This window comes from Pestalotiopsis fici (genome assembly GCF_000516985.1).
Source record: "Pestalotiopsis fici W106-1 unplaced genomic scaffold PFICI_Scf_2, whole genome shotgun sequence".
In the NCBI taxonomy this organism is placed as follows: Eukaryota; Fungi; Ascomycota; class Sordariomycetes; order Amphisphaeriales; family Sporocadaceae; genus Pestalotiopsis; species Pestalotiopsis fici.
The window spans coordinates 6532234-6546742 of NW_006917092.1; the positions used below are offsets into that span (position 1 = coordinate 6532234).

At 47.5% G+C, this 14509-nt stretch overlaps 6 protein-coding genes across 6 annotated transcripts; 2 read left to right on the forward strand and 4 right to left on the reverse strand.

Moving 5' to 3' along the window:
• Positions 1-612: 612 nt before the first annotated feature.
• PFICI_04176 (uncharacterized protein) lies at positions 613-2070 on the reverse strand (the record flags this gene model as incomplete). Its single annotated transcript, XM_007832757.1, has 1 exon — positions 613-2070. The coding sequence occupies one exon, from the start codon at positions 2068-2070 to the stop codon at positions 613-615; it is 1458 nt and encodes a 485-aa protein (XP_007830948.1).
• Positions 2071-2843: 773 nt separating this feature from the next.
• PFICI_04177 (uncharacterized protein) lies at positions 2844-4694 on the forward strand (the record flags this gene model as incomplete). The annotated part of the gene is made up of 1 exon (XM_007832758.1): positions 2844-4694. The coding sequence occupies one exon, from the start codon at positions 2844-2846 to the stop codon at positions 4692-4694; it is 1851 nt and encodes a 616-aa protein (XP_007830949.1).
• Positions 4695-4873: 179 nt separating this feature from the next.
• On the reverse strand, positions 4874-6046 carry PFICI_04178 (uncharacterized protein; the record flags this gene model as incomplete). The annotated part of the gene is made up of 1 exon (XM_007832759.1): positions 4874-6046. The coding sequence occupies one exon, from the start codon at positions 6044-6046 to the stop codon at positions 4874-4876; it is 1173 nt and encodes a 390-aa protein (XP_007830950.1).
• A 576-nt stretch (positions 6047-6622) lies between these two features.
• On the reverse strand, positions 6623-7825 carry PFICI_04179 (uncharacterized protein; the record flags this gene model as incomplete). Its single annotated transcript, XM_007832760.1, has 1 exon — positions 6623-7825. One exon carries the CDS (start codon positions 7823-7825, stop codon positions 6623-6625), a length of 1203 nt encoding a protein of 400 aa, XP_007830951.1.
• A 463-nt stretch (positions 7826-8288) lies between these two features.
• PFICI_04180 (uncharacterized protein) lies at positions 8289-9482 on the reverse strand (the record flags this gene model as incomplete). The annotated part of the gene is made up of 2 exons (XM_007832761.1): positions 8289-9093; positions 9217-9482. 2 exons carry the CDS (start codon positions 9480-9482, stop codon positions 8289-8291), a joined length of 1071 nt encoding a protein of 356 aa, XP_007830952.1.
• Positions 9483-11105: 1623 nt separating this feature from the next.
• Positions 11106-12609, forward strand: PFICI_04181 (uncharacterized protein; the record flags this gene model as incomplete). Its single annotated transcript, XM_007832762.1, has 6 exons — positions 11106-11334; positions 11382-11705; positions 11762-11898; positions 11963-12070; positions 12130-12488; positions 12543-12609. The coding sequence occupies 6 exons, from the start codon at positions 11106-11108 to the stop codon at positions 12607-12609; spliced, it is 1224 nt and encodes a 407-aa protein (XP_007830953.1).
• Between the last annotated feature and the right edge of the window lie 1900 nt (positions 12610-14509).

The following is a 14509-nucleotide window of genomic DNA, read 5'->3' on the forward strand; positions in this document are numbered from 1 at the left end:
ATAATAAAAAAAAGCTTAAAGGATTTTATTTTTCCGTCCTAAAAAGGCTATTTAACGGCTTTATAATAACTAAAAGCGCTATTATAAAAGGCTTAAGCCGCATTTTCGGGGTCGGAACCTTTTATAATATTATATATTAAAGGGAAAAGCGAGGGGTTATTAAAAAAGGGAAATTCTAAAGCGATTTTATATTTATTAAAATTTTCGGATATTACGCTATTAAAGGTAAAAAATAGCATTAAAAACTTTATAAGCACTTTATTAATTTATATAAAATTATAAAAAATAAAGCTAATTTATATATAATAAGCTTATTAAATGCGTATAATTACGCAATTATAGCTAAATATAATTTATAAACTAGCTTAAATAAAAGGAAGCTATTTCCTATACGCAAATTCTATCGTAACCTATTTAGGCACCGGATCAACTATATATCCGGTGCCGAAAATCGGGTGCACCCGTAACATACTGGCCTTGATCATATGCATAATATTGCTCTTGTCGCTGATCGTAATCGTCATCTCGCTGTTGGCAGCCACTGCAAAGCCGGTTAAGAGACGGTGGCCATGCAGATTGCGGTGGTTTGAGTTTGAGGCCAGCGAGTTGTTACTAGCTCTCAAAGACGAGATTGTGATGTTCAGTCAATCTTTCGCACAGCCTATCTCTCTTTTTCCATTCCTCAATGGTGTCTGCCAGCTCGCACCCGGTCTGAACCAACAAGTCCCACAGGGTATCTTCGATATCAAACCCAAATATGTTTTCCGCTTCTGCCTTTGGCCCGAGAAGTCTCAATCTCGACTTGCCATTTTTTGCAATCAAGTCTCCCTCATCTACTAGATGCCCAGCATTCATTTTGGGTGTATTCGAGTGCAGAAAGGCAGGACGGATCTTGTCCGAACCTCCCTGCCTGCTTGAGGCATCGTCAGATGGCAAGTGTTGCACTATGGCGGTTCCCTTCTTCTTGATGCCGTCGTGTCGTCCGAGAGAAACTGCAGGGGTCTTGACGCGGTAATATGGGGCATCCAAGGCAACGGCAGCGGCCATGAACGTCTCCTTATCGCCCTGACCCAGGGCACCTTGGCTCAGAAGAGGGTAGAAGAAATCCACGCCAAAGAGATTATAATAAGTCGCCAAGAGCAAAGGAGCAAGATGCGTCTTCTTGTTGACGACGAGTTGGCCGGACTCGCTTGATGTTGATGGCAGGTTCTCTGGAAACTCGGTCAAGCCAGCAATATCCCAAAAGCGAGGCGATTCAGTGGCGACCCAAAAATCAGGCCACGTTAACAATCCGCTGGACTGGTATGGCTCTGTTTCGAAGATGGCAGTCTCTGGATCCACTAGTGGTATACTGTCACTGTCCAGAAGTAAAACTTCGGCAAAAGATGACAGCAAGAGTGCCGGTGCCTTGAGCTGGTAGTGCTTGATGGCAATATTGCCTTCGCTCTGGTCTTGGTCGGGCTGAAAGTGGGATAATACCACACATCTCGCATTGAGCTTGGGCAAGTACTTTTCGCACACGTCCTGTTCGTAGTCGTTATCATTGGGCACAAATACCTCGACGGGCAGGGTGCTACCCGTCCGTCGCAGCATCTGAATGCCAATGATGGCGGGACCGAAATATTCTCCCCCGCCCACCATGACTACACCCCGACCACTAAAGATGCTATAATCAATGCGGTCCAGTGATTCCAACTCCTTCATGAATCGTTGATGGGCAAGACGGATCAGTTCGAGTTCAACTTGCGCATTGGTGACGAGATCTTTGTGAGGCGTGCGTTGTGCGGAAGCATCTTTCGGCGCATTCGTTCCGGCGTTGCCAGTGATTGTTATCGGCGTGCCTTCCGGCCGGGTATCGTACATCAGCTGACTCCAGCGTTCCCAGAAAAGGGATATAGGTTTGATAGAGGGCGCATCGGCTTTTGCGCCGCCGCGCAACGTTTCTTCACCATGAACCGAAGATGGCGTTTTGGTACCGAGGCCGGGGAGTAGGTAATTGGAGCGCCGCAGGTATACCAGTAGGACAACCGCCGGTACAAAAAAGGCCAGCCATCGTAAAGCCAACCGCATGTTGTGCCGTTCAAGTCATGCCTGAAATACAACTACTTGTGACTTTCTGGAACGATTGTCGGTTGTGATCCAAGGTGACAGATACCCTACATTTGTAGTGGCAGTTTAGGAGGTGACAGCATTAGGATCCGTCGCGATGACGGGAGCTTCCACGCGTCTATTGCCATATTGGGCTAGCGCATTGTCCAATCTCGAAGAATAATAGGTACGGAATAAGGAGGGATTCTGTCCGGAAATCCACAATCGTCGACATGGCAGCTTTCGAATACTCAGGTAAGCTACTAGTTATGTATTTATTAGAATACTTGGTAGGTATGTAAATTAAATCAATCCCAGTACTTGTGCTCTATTCTGCCAGTCTCTCCCCCCGGAGGTTGCTGATTGCCGACATTGCACTACTTTGTGGCACTTTGTGGCACTTTGTGGCACTTTGTCCGAGTTGGTCCGAGTTGGTCCGAATCTTATGATATATATACACAGCCATCCCGTCAGCAAGAATAAGTTGTGAAGATGGCATGCTAAGATTTTTGTCGAATAGCCTTTGTCACATTCTGATTTGAAAACCAAGGTGCATTTCTCATCTAGTCATGCCTCCTGACAAGGCACAATCGATTCCCTCAGCAAAGCGCATGCGTCTTGGTACCAAAAGTTGTGCCGAGTGCAGACGCAGAAAGATTCGTTGTATTTTTAATAATCAAGCCAAATCGTGCACGGCTTGTCGGCTGCATGATACAGTATGTGAGCCTCAAATGGCCATGGTGATCGGGACCAAAATGACGACCCACGATGAAATGACAGCACGTATGGACCGCCTCGAGTCATTGATAGCTCGAGTATGCGAAGCCGCGGATCTAAAGGGTGACAAAGACTCAGAGTCGAAAGATCTTGAGGCATCGATATCTACCTTGATAGATCGGCTTTGCGCTGAGCGTAATCAACAAACTTCGGCCCAGCTGCTTCAATCTGAGTCCAAGCCGTCTAAACGGCTGGAGCCAAAGTTCTATCCAACTGCCGGCCATGACCAGGCTACCGAGGCGCCGTTGATGGAATTTATCAGAGCATCAGCCATTATTGAAGGACCACAAGTTGTGGACGAACTTGCCAGCACCAATCCTAGGGCAGAGAGGTTTTCCAAAGCCGGCGTGTCCAGAAACCACATACGTCGTCTTCTACCCAGTCCTTCCGAAGTTAATCAGATCCTTGAAGCGACATGTCTTTACTGGCAGCTTTGGCCACTCCACCCCAGTCAGCTCAGCCCAGCAAGCAACTTATCGCTGTCAGTGGTGACCATTGCCCGCTCATTTATTGAAGAGTCTCTTGAGCGTGGCCCGCCTGATGTAATGGCTCGAGCACTCATATGGTTTGCTCTATGTATTCAACAGGTTCCAAGAAGCATCGTCAGTGACATTCCGTCGCTAGCAGAGTCCTCATCTGCAGTTGTGATGCAATTTTTGAGCGCAAGTGATGCTCTTTTGGGCCCAGACGTACAAGGAGATTTTACGCAGGCAAGCCTGACATGCTTGGTACTACAGGCTAAATGCTACGTTAACATGGGTCGTTTGCGACAGGCTTGGCTGGCTACTCGACGAGCTGTCAACCAGGGCATCATTCTTGGATTCCACGATCAGCGAAAGCACTTGGACCACGAGGATGGAAGGATCTGGCATACTATTTGGGCTCACGATTCCCAGTTATCTCTATTGCTTGGCGTTCCCTCCTCGTTGCCGCCATATTGTACCATCTCCTTGGATCTTCCTTTCGAAATGCCACCAGAAGCCAGCATCATGCATCACATTAGTGTTTTGTGTGAAAAGATCAACGCCCGAAACCAGAATCACCGCCAGTATTCATACGCCGATACTATGACACTTGATAACGATTTGGATAAGCTGCGAGCGATGATTCCGGAGGAGTGGTGGAAACCAGATTTGACAGATAAATTACCTCTACCGACCTTTCACGTTCGACAGGCTTCGAAGCTGTATTACCACCATCTTAAACAGCTCATACACATTCCGTACATGCTCAAAGCGACCACAGAGGCCAAGTATCAATACAGCAGAACGTCGGTTCTCGAGGCACTCGGGGGTATGATGGAGTGCTATGCGGGCAGAAGATTGCACCCTAATGGTCAGTATGCAATGTGCTTTTTGGTCGACTTCCTCGCCTTCAGCGCGGGGTTGATCCTGGCTGCGGACCTTTTGTCTCAGCAATCTACTTGGGGCAGCGAGGTTGAGTTGGAACAATGGCAGTCGATCAGGAGCTTGATCAAGGAACTTCGAATTGCCGCGACCTTGTTAGATCACACGGTAGCGCAACAAGCGGCACAACTTCTCGAATACTTGGACTCTGCTCGACACGGTGCATATCATGGTCCAGATGTCTACGATGCGGTCGTTCCCTACTATGGAAAAGTTCGCATCAGAAGGCCACAGATTTTATATCCATCGACAAACATTGGCCTTGATGCTGAACCGGGTGTGGTTGGAACCGTGGCGTTTGATTCCAACATTTATGATTTCAATCCCTCCCTGAGTTTCAATGCCGCTGAGCTGGATAGGGACTGGGCCTCTCTCCTGGGTGACGATATCACGTATGATTGGACCGGTGTCTTTGAATTTTAAATCGGTACCATCATTTCATGGGTCATGAGCTCTTTCATGTCCTAATTGGCTTGAGTCTACTTATCCAAGTACCGAGTCAAGGTGCGGATAGCATCACAAATGCACGTCGAACCCCCAATCAATGGCCTTTATGTGCTCTATACAGTTCAATGAACAAACAACCCGAAATCCATCCTGAATCACTGCTGTTTGTCATACTGAGCAAACAGCTCTTCAAGCTCTTGAAGCCTTCCTAAACCATCGTGGAGCCTTGGCCACTCCCTGTTGTCTGGTAGCTGACCTGTTGGCCTACCATTTTCCCACCACCAGGCAAATCTCTCATATAATTCTGCAACGATTCGTGCTCTGATGGGAAGTTCTTTTTGCCAGTCCTCCCAATCCCATTCCACTGTTTCTACCTGATTCGTTGCATGATCGTGGACCTGGATGGTAATTGGAGCATGGTAGGAATCTGAATGGATATATGGTCCGGAAGGGCTAACCACAAGGATCTCTCCCTTCTGACCATTGATGGTCCAGGTGAAGGCGGGTGTGTCTTTGAAAGGCTTGCCATTTCTAAACGTGACAGCCAAAACAGCACCATCCGAAGCAGTTCGCCGGCCTTTGACAATTCCATGTACGGCGAGAAAATCTGGCACGTCAGACGTGACCGTACCAAGGTCCTCGCCACCGCTTCCCAGAAGCTTTATAGTGGGCTGTTGGATAGTCATGCGGCTCTGGAACGACTCGAAATTGCCCAAAACCTCGTGGACAAAGTCTATCATGTGTGCATACGCAATGGTGATTGGGTTTCCTCCCACTGCTCTTTCGGCAAAATAGGAGAGGCCAGTTGGCAGTGCATCGTTGGCCAGTAACTTCCCAAATGCCTTAATGTCGCTGCTGAGAACTGGCCCGATGCGCCCAGAGTCCAATAAATCTTTCAAGGTTGTAATCACGGGCGCGACCCTCCCTTGAAGACCCATGATGCTGTTAGGTAAAGGTTGGCCTCTGGTCAATTGATAGGCCCGTTGCAGGTTCTCAGTGAGCGGCCACTCCACATAGACGGCCTTTCCCGCTGCAATGGAGGGCTCTATGCTTGAGAAGTGCACATCGACTCGTGTATTACAGACGACCAAGTCAACTTCGGGATCCTGTGCAAGCAATGTTGGATCTCCATAGGTCCTCACATTGCTCGGCAGGCCAAAGTGTTGTCGCGCTGCCTCGGCTGCAGACTTGGTGGAGTTGAGCAGAGCAACGATTTCATAGTGACGCCTGCCTTTGGCAGAGGATAGATATGGGAGGTGACCTTGAGCTGCCCAAGAAGTCTTTGCTACCGAGGAAAGACCTATGAGAGCTACACGGATTGCCGTCATGGTGCTTGCAAGACTTGTAAGTGCTGGGCTGAAAGACTAAGTAGTATCACTGGTAAGGAGGGATCGTGAAATAAGTACTTGAATATTGTGTTGAGTGGCTTTGCAGGGAACATTGGGTCATATATATATACCTATAAAGACTCTCAGATACAGCCAGGTCAATCATGGACATTTCTCTATAGATTATTACTCAGCCATCATGTTTATAAAGCAAGTCGGGTTCAACAGCAAACACTGTCCGATTGCCAGTATTTGAGGTGGAAAAGTACAGTGCCAACAAATTATGTCGCACTAACAGCTTTACCTAGAAAGGCAAATGGTCTTTGAAGCTTGCTAATAGCACAGGTAGAAACGAGGGCTTCAGAGAAGGGTATATTGGTGACGGCAAGATTCGTTAGAAGACTGCTTTTGTGATTGCTAACTCAAGCGACAAAAAGAATGCGACATGCAAGAGTCTCCAAATGTCGACCATTGACACACAGCAGCAAGCCATGCTCGAAAAGCATTCGTATTATTCTCAAGATAAGCCGTCTACTAAGGAAACACTCAGCCTACTCCGCCGCTACTCTGTTTTGCTTAACAATCTCCTCCCCACCCCAATTGCCTATTGACTTCGTTCATGGCACTCATACCAGCCCTAAAGAAGCCCATGGCGCCGTCGACGGTAGTGTTGCCTGTTTCAAAGCTGGGTTCAGGCTCCTGTGCTCTTCTCAAGTCTGCCTGATCCAAGACAGTCTGACGCTTTTCGAGGACAGCCTGGAGTATGGCCCGAGCCCACATATTGTACCACTGGGCTTCCGTGATACTAACATATTCGCGACGCGATCCTTCTGCCATTCGCGAAAATGGCCACTCGGCAACAGCAACCTCCCAACGCTTGGTACGGAAGAAGAGGTATGGCCAGGAAAAAATGAACATGAGCGTAATGAAGAAAACAAAGCGCAGCCAGCCTATCAAGCGCCAGCGATTGATCCGTGCTTCATTGTAGATCTCGACCAAGGCGTCTTTGGTTTGAAGTCGAATCTCCAGGTGACCTCTATAGTTGGTGCTGCGAACCAAGCTGTGCAGCTCCTGCTTTACTTGCTGAAAGTCAAACCCGGTTATTTCGCGCCTCAGGGCGAATGACTTGAGGCCGGCATGACTTGCACAGAACCGATGGCACCACTCTTCCAAGGTAGGCTTTGGGGCTCCTCCTACTTCCAAATCTTGTTTAGCACCAGGTGCACGCTTCTTGAGACTCGTGCCGCGATGAACCTTTTCTGCATTGTCGACGGTACGTAGTTGTGTCCAAGACTTGCCATACTGTACGTTTGAGTACAGATATGGTGTCAACTCGACAGAAACATCAAAATCCGTCACTTTGACGTTCTCAGTCTTGCCATCGCTCTTCTTCCTGCTGGCCTGATGAGTCCCTAGAATTTGAATGTACGGTCGCGGTGGCTTTGCTGCCAGGATTCGGACGTATTGTGCTAGATCGGTAGGAGACTCGAGGCGCCCATCAATATAGAATTCAGCGCCAGTGCCAACATCTGTCCGGTAGGGGCGAAACTGCGAGGATCGTACTGGCGCGGATTCACCAAGCAATGGAGCTTCGGCCGAGGATGAAGATGATTCTTCGACTACGTCGGCGTAGACTGGAGGCAAGTCGTCCAATGCGTCAATATCTAGTTCGGGGGCATCGTCATCGTTGTATGGCGGGAAGCTCTCGCGGTCGCCAGGATTAGTGTGCAGCGAGACGGCATCGGCTTGCGCTTCCGCTTCGGTGTTTGGTTTGCCCATTTGTAATTGTGACGATCGCAGGAAACACAGAATTTGATGTTGGGGGCAGTCTAGATGCCTCGCGATTCGAAGTATCTTGATCCTAAACTGCAAGAATTTGAATTCAATGTTGCTAATGACAATAATGGCCAAGCACGAAGTACGAAGTTTGATCATTACCGTAACCACGTCTGCCTGCAGCAGCCATTCTAGTCGAGGTACCCAAGTAAGCGCCAAGCCATCAGCGCTGGCCGCAGTAACCTACTAGCTTGCTGATTTTAGCCGCTTGGCTACAAGGTGCTTAGCTGCACTAAGCTCGATCTATTTTATCCTGAGACGCTTGACTTTGATGCATTAATGACAACAACACTTTTTTACTACTACTCCATTGAATCAAAAATAATGTTGAAATATAGTTGATTTTACAATCATGTATCGCAAGACTCTTCAGGAGCCTTTGGCTGCAGACCGTACAGGTAGTGGATCACAAGGTGTACACCAGCTTTTCTCCGCTCACTTTCCCCTCCTGTAGCTCAGCCAGTCCTTTCAATACGCCATCCAAACCGGACCCGTCTCTGTTCACCGTCGGCCGGATGGTCTTGATCTGGCCCTGCTCAAGTAAATCCCGGGCTAAATCCCAGAACTTATGGCCATGCTGAAGCTCCTCCAGGCTTGCAGGCCTCTCTTTGCCCATGGCCTGGTACGAATAACCAAAAACATCATAGCCCAGCGTCCAAAGTGACTCTTTGACCCCTGGATTCGTAGCGAGCAGCGTCTTGTGGTCTACGGGAATCAGCGAGGCGTAAATGGAGCCCTCCTCATCATGACTTAAGGCAGCTGCGCATATAGTCGCGCTTGCTTCGCTGCCAATACAGTCCCACGCCTTGCGCAGCTGTTTACCCTGCCCCTCAGCCCAAGCCTTGATATCAGCGGCACATTGAGGCGACTTGTAGTCAAACACGGCGTCTACACCCAAAGACTTTAGGTAGTCGTGGTTGTGCGGCGATGCCGTGGCGGCAACAGTCAGGCCGGACAACTTGGCGTACTGTATACCAAAGATACCAGTAGCTGTGCTACCGCCATAGATGAGCAGCGGCTCCGGACTTCTCAAGGGCGCTGTAGGTAAAGGAAGCTCAAGAGCTCTGTACAGGCCCTGGCCCACAGTTACAATGGAAACGCCCAAGGTCGCCGCCTCCTCAAAGGACAAATTATCTGGGATTTTCATCGCAACGTCGGCCATGGCGATCATATAGTGCCCAAAGGCGCCAAAGTCAGGCTCCTGTGAATACCTGTATCTCGCATCAGTTTCTCCCTTTTCTTTGAGATCCTTGTGGTTGCTAATGGAGGATGGACGAATTGCTGCGACGTCCCGACTGACTTCCAGCGGTTGAAGAACATAATGAGCCACTTACGCGCCATGCGCCATGCCAGCAATGCGATCGCCCTTCTTAAAAGGCTTGCGGAGATTACCGCCAACTTCCTCAACGATACCGGCATAATCGCAGCCACTCCGAGAACCCGTGGGGGGTTCCGTGCGATACAGTGCTTTCCAGTCTGTGGGATTGAGACCAACGGCTTTGACATTAACAAGCACATAGCCGTCGCGTAGCTTGGGTATAGGAACTTCGGCGATCTCTGCCTTTCCAGGGCCAAAGATCTTTACAGCTTGGGTAGTCATATTAACTTGGCTTTTTTTTTTATTTGCAGTGGAAGAATAACTGGAGTTAGGTACGATACAATAGTCACAAAATAAATTGTTAATCACTCGCACAATGACTTCGGGAGCGCATCGCCTTCATATTATACTCTAAAAGTTTGCTTATAAATCGCATGTGATTTATCATCAGTTTACACCCACCAGGGTCTATGAAAGTCCAATAGGTCGATGTCTGAGTAGGAATTTTGGGGCCCCTCACTAGATATGAGAATTATACTTTGACTTGCGAAGACGCAGAGTATAATTTGATAAAGAAAGAAAGGGGAAGAAAAAAAAAGAAAGACCCAGTAAGGATATTCTTTACTTTAAAACTATGCACGGAATAAATCAAAACAAGCATTCTCATAATGAATGTATGCGACAATCATGACAAGCGACCTCATCTCATGTGACACCGAGCGATACCTAATAATGAAACGAATAAAAAGAAGATAAAAAAACATACAGTAGATAAATATGAATGCGCTGCAGAATGACTGTGGAGTTTGGGGGAGGCAATGAAAATGGTCCTTCAGTCAATTATTCGCACTCTAGTTCCGTAGTGTAATTCTACTCTTTATTAATTGTATTGGATATAGTGTACACATGCAGTATCTCCATCCCTTGATGCACAGGATTTTTAAGTACTTATCTATTAAAGCATCTTTCAAGCAGGGTCTGTTACTTCAAGTGTCGATCCGGAACGTGCACCCGATTAAGCGAGCAGTCTTTACTTTGCTCAAGTCTGTCACAGTCAATTCTCGACTACAGTCTCAGCGTTGCTATTCAGGCACACTTGATCCTTACCTAGGCAGGTACATGTGTGTAATCAACGGCTCTCAAAACGCCGCCACAGAAGCGGCATAGTGGTTGCAAAAAGCTCCTGTACATAGCTACATGGGCAAGTTGGCAGACTTTCCGCCAATAGGCTCTCTAATATTATACTGCCATTTCGACAGAGCCGCATAGCGACATTGGGTGTATAAAATCACGTTATTGGTGGTAAAATACTCCTGATAACCACACACTAGGAATCTACAGAGTCAATTATTGGCACTATGTCGCTCAGGTGAATCATATTCACTCGTCATCTTTGGTCACCATCAATATTATAGCTCTCGTTCTCAGAACCGTAAATTCGTGACATGTGGCAAGGTAGTATTGCCTTAGTCCAAGAACACCCAAGGCTACCGCTTATTTTGGAAGCATCTTTTTCCCTTCTTCTCCTGGAGCAGCTGATTGGGGCATTCTATCGCTTCTGTTTGTGCTTGCGTTGTCATTGCCATGCTAGCCTGCACGGCTCAGTAACCGAAATGATTAGAAGGTCACTCGGACCTTGGGCAGATAGCCTCGACAACATGCTTCATGAGACATTCAATGCTTTGCCATTTCTACTGGTGGAAAATCGATGGATTGGATAAGAATATACACCACATTTGCACTGCAATGACTATCACGATACGTCCATGGCACTGATTACTATATTGTTTGACGGAGTATAAAGTCTACAGATAGTTTCAGTCATCATCGAGACCAATGGATATCTTTGTCAACTTCAGAAAAGGCCGGCTCCTATACATATTCTAGATTTCTGCTTTTCACACAATGCATCGCTACAGTATTCTGGCCCTTGTGCCAGCTGTGCTGGCATGCACAAATCCCGACACAGACGCGTGCGCTTCGTACATGAGTGCAAACTCAGCAACTGCATCGGCCTTCTGTGCAACATTCACTCAGTCAACTGTCACGGCTACAGCTGCTTTACCAGCCTGGGCTTCATATTGCTCAAGCAAGCCAAGCGCTATTTCAAAGGAATGTACTTGTGCTTTCTCAGGTATGGCAGGCCACGGTGATGTTGGGATTTTTTCTAATACGAATTAGGCGCTGCTACCTCCACAACCACGATAGCGACCAGTACTACCACAAGGGCTACGACTCTCACTACGTCCACATCCACATCCACGTCGACCGGGCCATCAACAACATCAACTGGCACTTGTGCATCGCCAAATTATGCTCTCGTCGGCTATGGTGCTGGAGCGACTGGCGGTGGTAGCGGAAGTGGTACGACAGTCACTTCTTGCTCGGCCTTGGAGAGCGCGATTGATGGAGCCGGTGTAATCACAATCTCAGGCATTCTTGACGGATGCGGTATTCTCGACGTTCTCAGTGACACCACCATCATTGGCACTGGGTCTGATTCCGGTATGGCCCTTTCCGTCATTGCGACGTTGACGCTGGCCGCGCTAACAGTTCACAAGGCCTCACCAATGGAGGTTTCCGTATCAAGAAGGCGAATAATGTCATTTTGAGGAACCTAAAACTTCATGTTGCGCCAGAAAGCAAGGATCTCATTGAGCTTCAATACTCGACCAATGTCTGGATTGACCATTGCGACGTAAGTCGAACCCCACTCCCCATATTTTCAACTCTTGTGTCATCGCATGTTGAGATCCGTGCAGCTTTCTACCATTGGTATCACCGGAGACAAGGACACCTATGATGGTCTACTTGATATTACTCATGCTAGTGATGATGTTACCGTTTCATGGACCAAATTTCATGATCACGTAAGACCGATCCCGACTTTGGATGCCATACTTGTAACTCAATACTGATGATCTCCCAGTGGAAAGGCTCATTGATTGGTCACTCTGACAGCAATGGAGATGAAGATACGGGCTACCTTCACGTAACCTATCATCATAATTACTGGACCAATGTCAACTCGCGTCTCCCATCCATTCGATTTGGAACGGGCCATGTGTATAGTTCTTGCTATGAAGACAACCCGACATCCGGTGTTCACTCACGCATGGGTGCACAAGTCCTTGCGGAAGAGAACTACTTCCTAAACACCAAGCTGGCCCTTGTTACCAACCTTGATAGTGACGAAGATGGCTACATTCTCGATCGCAACAATGTCTTTGTGAACAGCACGGAGAGTATTACTCAGGTGGGAAGTTTGACGCCACCCTACAGCTACTCGTAAGTAATTCTCTAGGGAAAATAATCATTATTTGGTGACGCTGATTTATTTAGACTTGATTCCGCTTCATGCGTCTGCGAACTAGTCAAGGAATACGCTGGTACCGGAGTTGTCGCATAGTCGTGGATGCCAGAAAGACCTGCAGCTGCAGGTGAAGTAGCATATGTATACTGGATAAGTCGTGGATGAAATATCATTTTGACGATATCTGCTTGAACTAAGCATATCATATCATGATATTTTAATTGATTCGACACTGGGAAAGTAGAATTAAATTTCCATGTATATTCTTGTTATTCTTTTCTCCCCCCTTTCCCTCTTTTTCTCTTTCTCCTCTTTATCTTCATTTTCTTTCTCTTATACGTAGTAATATACAATAAGTCCAGCATCAATATCAGAAATTCCGTGTTTGGAAAATTATGTTCCAGAGTCATCTTAAAATCAAGCCGGATTCCCTATCCATATATTGTGCACCTCATCCCTGTGAATACAGTTTTCGCAATCTCTCCATTTTTCTCTCTTGATCTCTGTTTCTTGGCGATCCTTATCCTTTGCTTTTTTTTGGATACCATTTTTGCACCTTCCAAACCCCCCATTTCGTGCTGCTGTCCTACAAATCTCTTGCAAGTTGGTGTAACTTTTCTCGCCGTGAAGTTGCCAGCATTGTCCACACTGGGATTGCCGGTATTGATACTCGTGGCACATGCTGATATTATCTTGTTAGATGGCCGTGGAAGTCAAAACAATGCACAAAGAAATTGCTGTTGGCTTGACATTGTATTATGTTATTTTGAAATGTCTGATGCTGATTTCACACCAAGACCCCGTTGATTATATAGCTGGAGGAATGATCTTCTTTGTAGTATTTTTCACAGCCGTTTCCGGTTATTACAATGCCTTCTAGCAAGCACACAATGAATGGACAAGGTAGTATTGGTATAATCGGAAAAGCGACAGCTTACAAAGATGTCTTGGGAGCTCTGAGCGTGTGGCGTCTGTCCATATTTTCCCTTGTCTTTGATACAACAAAGAGCCCACATGACTTGGGGCGCTCACGCGCCACATGGAGGCCTATATGGTAGAAAGACCTCTATTCGTGTTTCACTGCCCGCAATGGATTGAAAGAAACCAAGCAAAAGTGCGTGGGGCACTTGAGAAGTCATATTTCAGAATAATATCTCTCCCCCGAATCACAACATAAATGCTGAAGTAGAAGCTTCAGCACTGGCAGTCGCCAGAGTCCGCCAGAATTTCATATCCCTGTATACCTACCTTGTCTATGAACAGGGTGGCCAATACAACATGAGTATCTCGATGGAATGCCTATGCCAACGGTGGGCAACGGCGTGCCCAATGAAACGTGTATCTTTGGTAAGTACCGAACAGCGAGTCGTGTCTGCAATTTGCACCCTCCAAAACGGGCTGGTTCTGTAACTTCTGTCGCCCGGAAATAAGCTTAAAACGACCAAGACACAAACGCGCCGCAGCTGCTCCGTACATCCCGTACACACTGCAAGATTTCAGATCGGAATGCTACATCTGGCCGAACCGGCGACATTGCCTAGAACTTCACAGTCGCATTGAGGAAAATTCTATTCAGTAAAGGGGCAGAAATCAAATGATTCAAGTCCCGTGAAGTATAGCGGTTTCAGCGGACTCCGGCTGAGACCGGCGCGTGCACAATCAGTTGCCTGTCACTTGGCGTCTTCTAACCACCAAGGTCCTCAAGTGGTGAGCAGCAGGTGCATCTCCGACGGTTTACGCCGGCGCCCTCGTGATGCACCAACACGTGCTCCTTGCCTAAAGCGGCACCTGATCGTGCCATCACAAACATCGCCATCAGATGCAGTGCATCACATTACTGTCGGGCAAACAACTATAAGAATCAAACGCGCTCTTGCCCCGCACGAACTAGATCTAGATCTAGATCTCTGTCAGCATGGAGAGCACAACAACAAGGACAACAGCAACAGACTTATCAGAAACACCTGTAGCGCCAATGGGTAGCATATTGTCAACC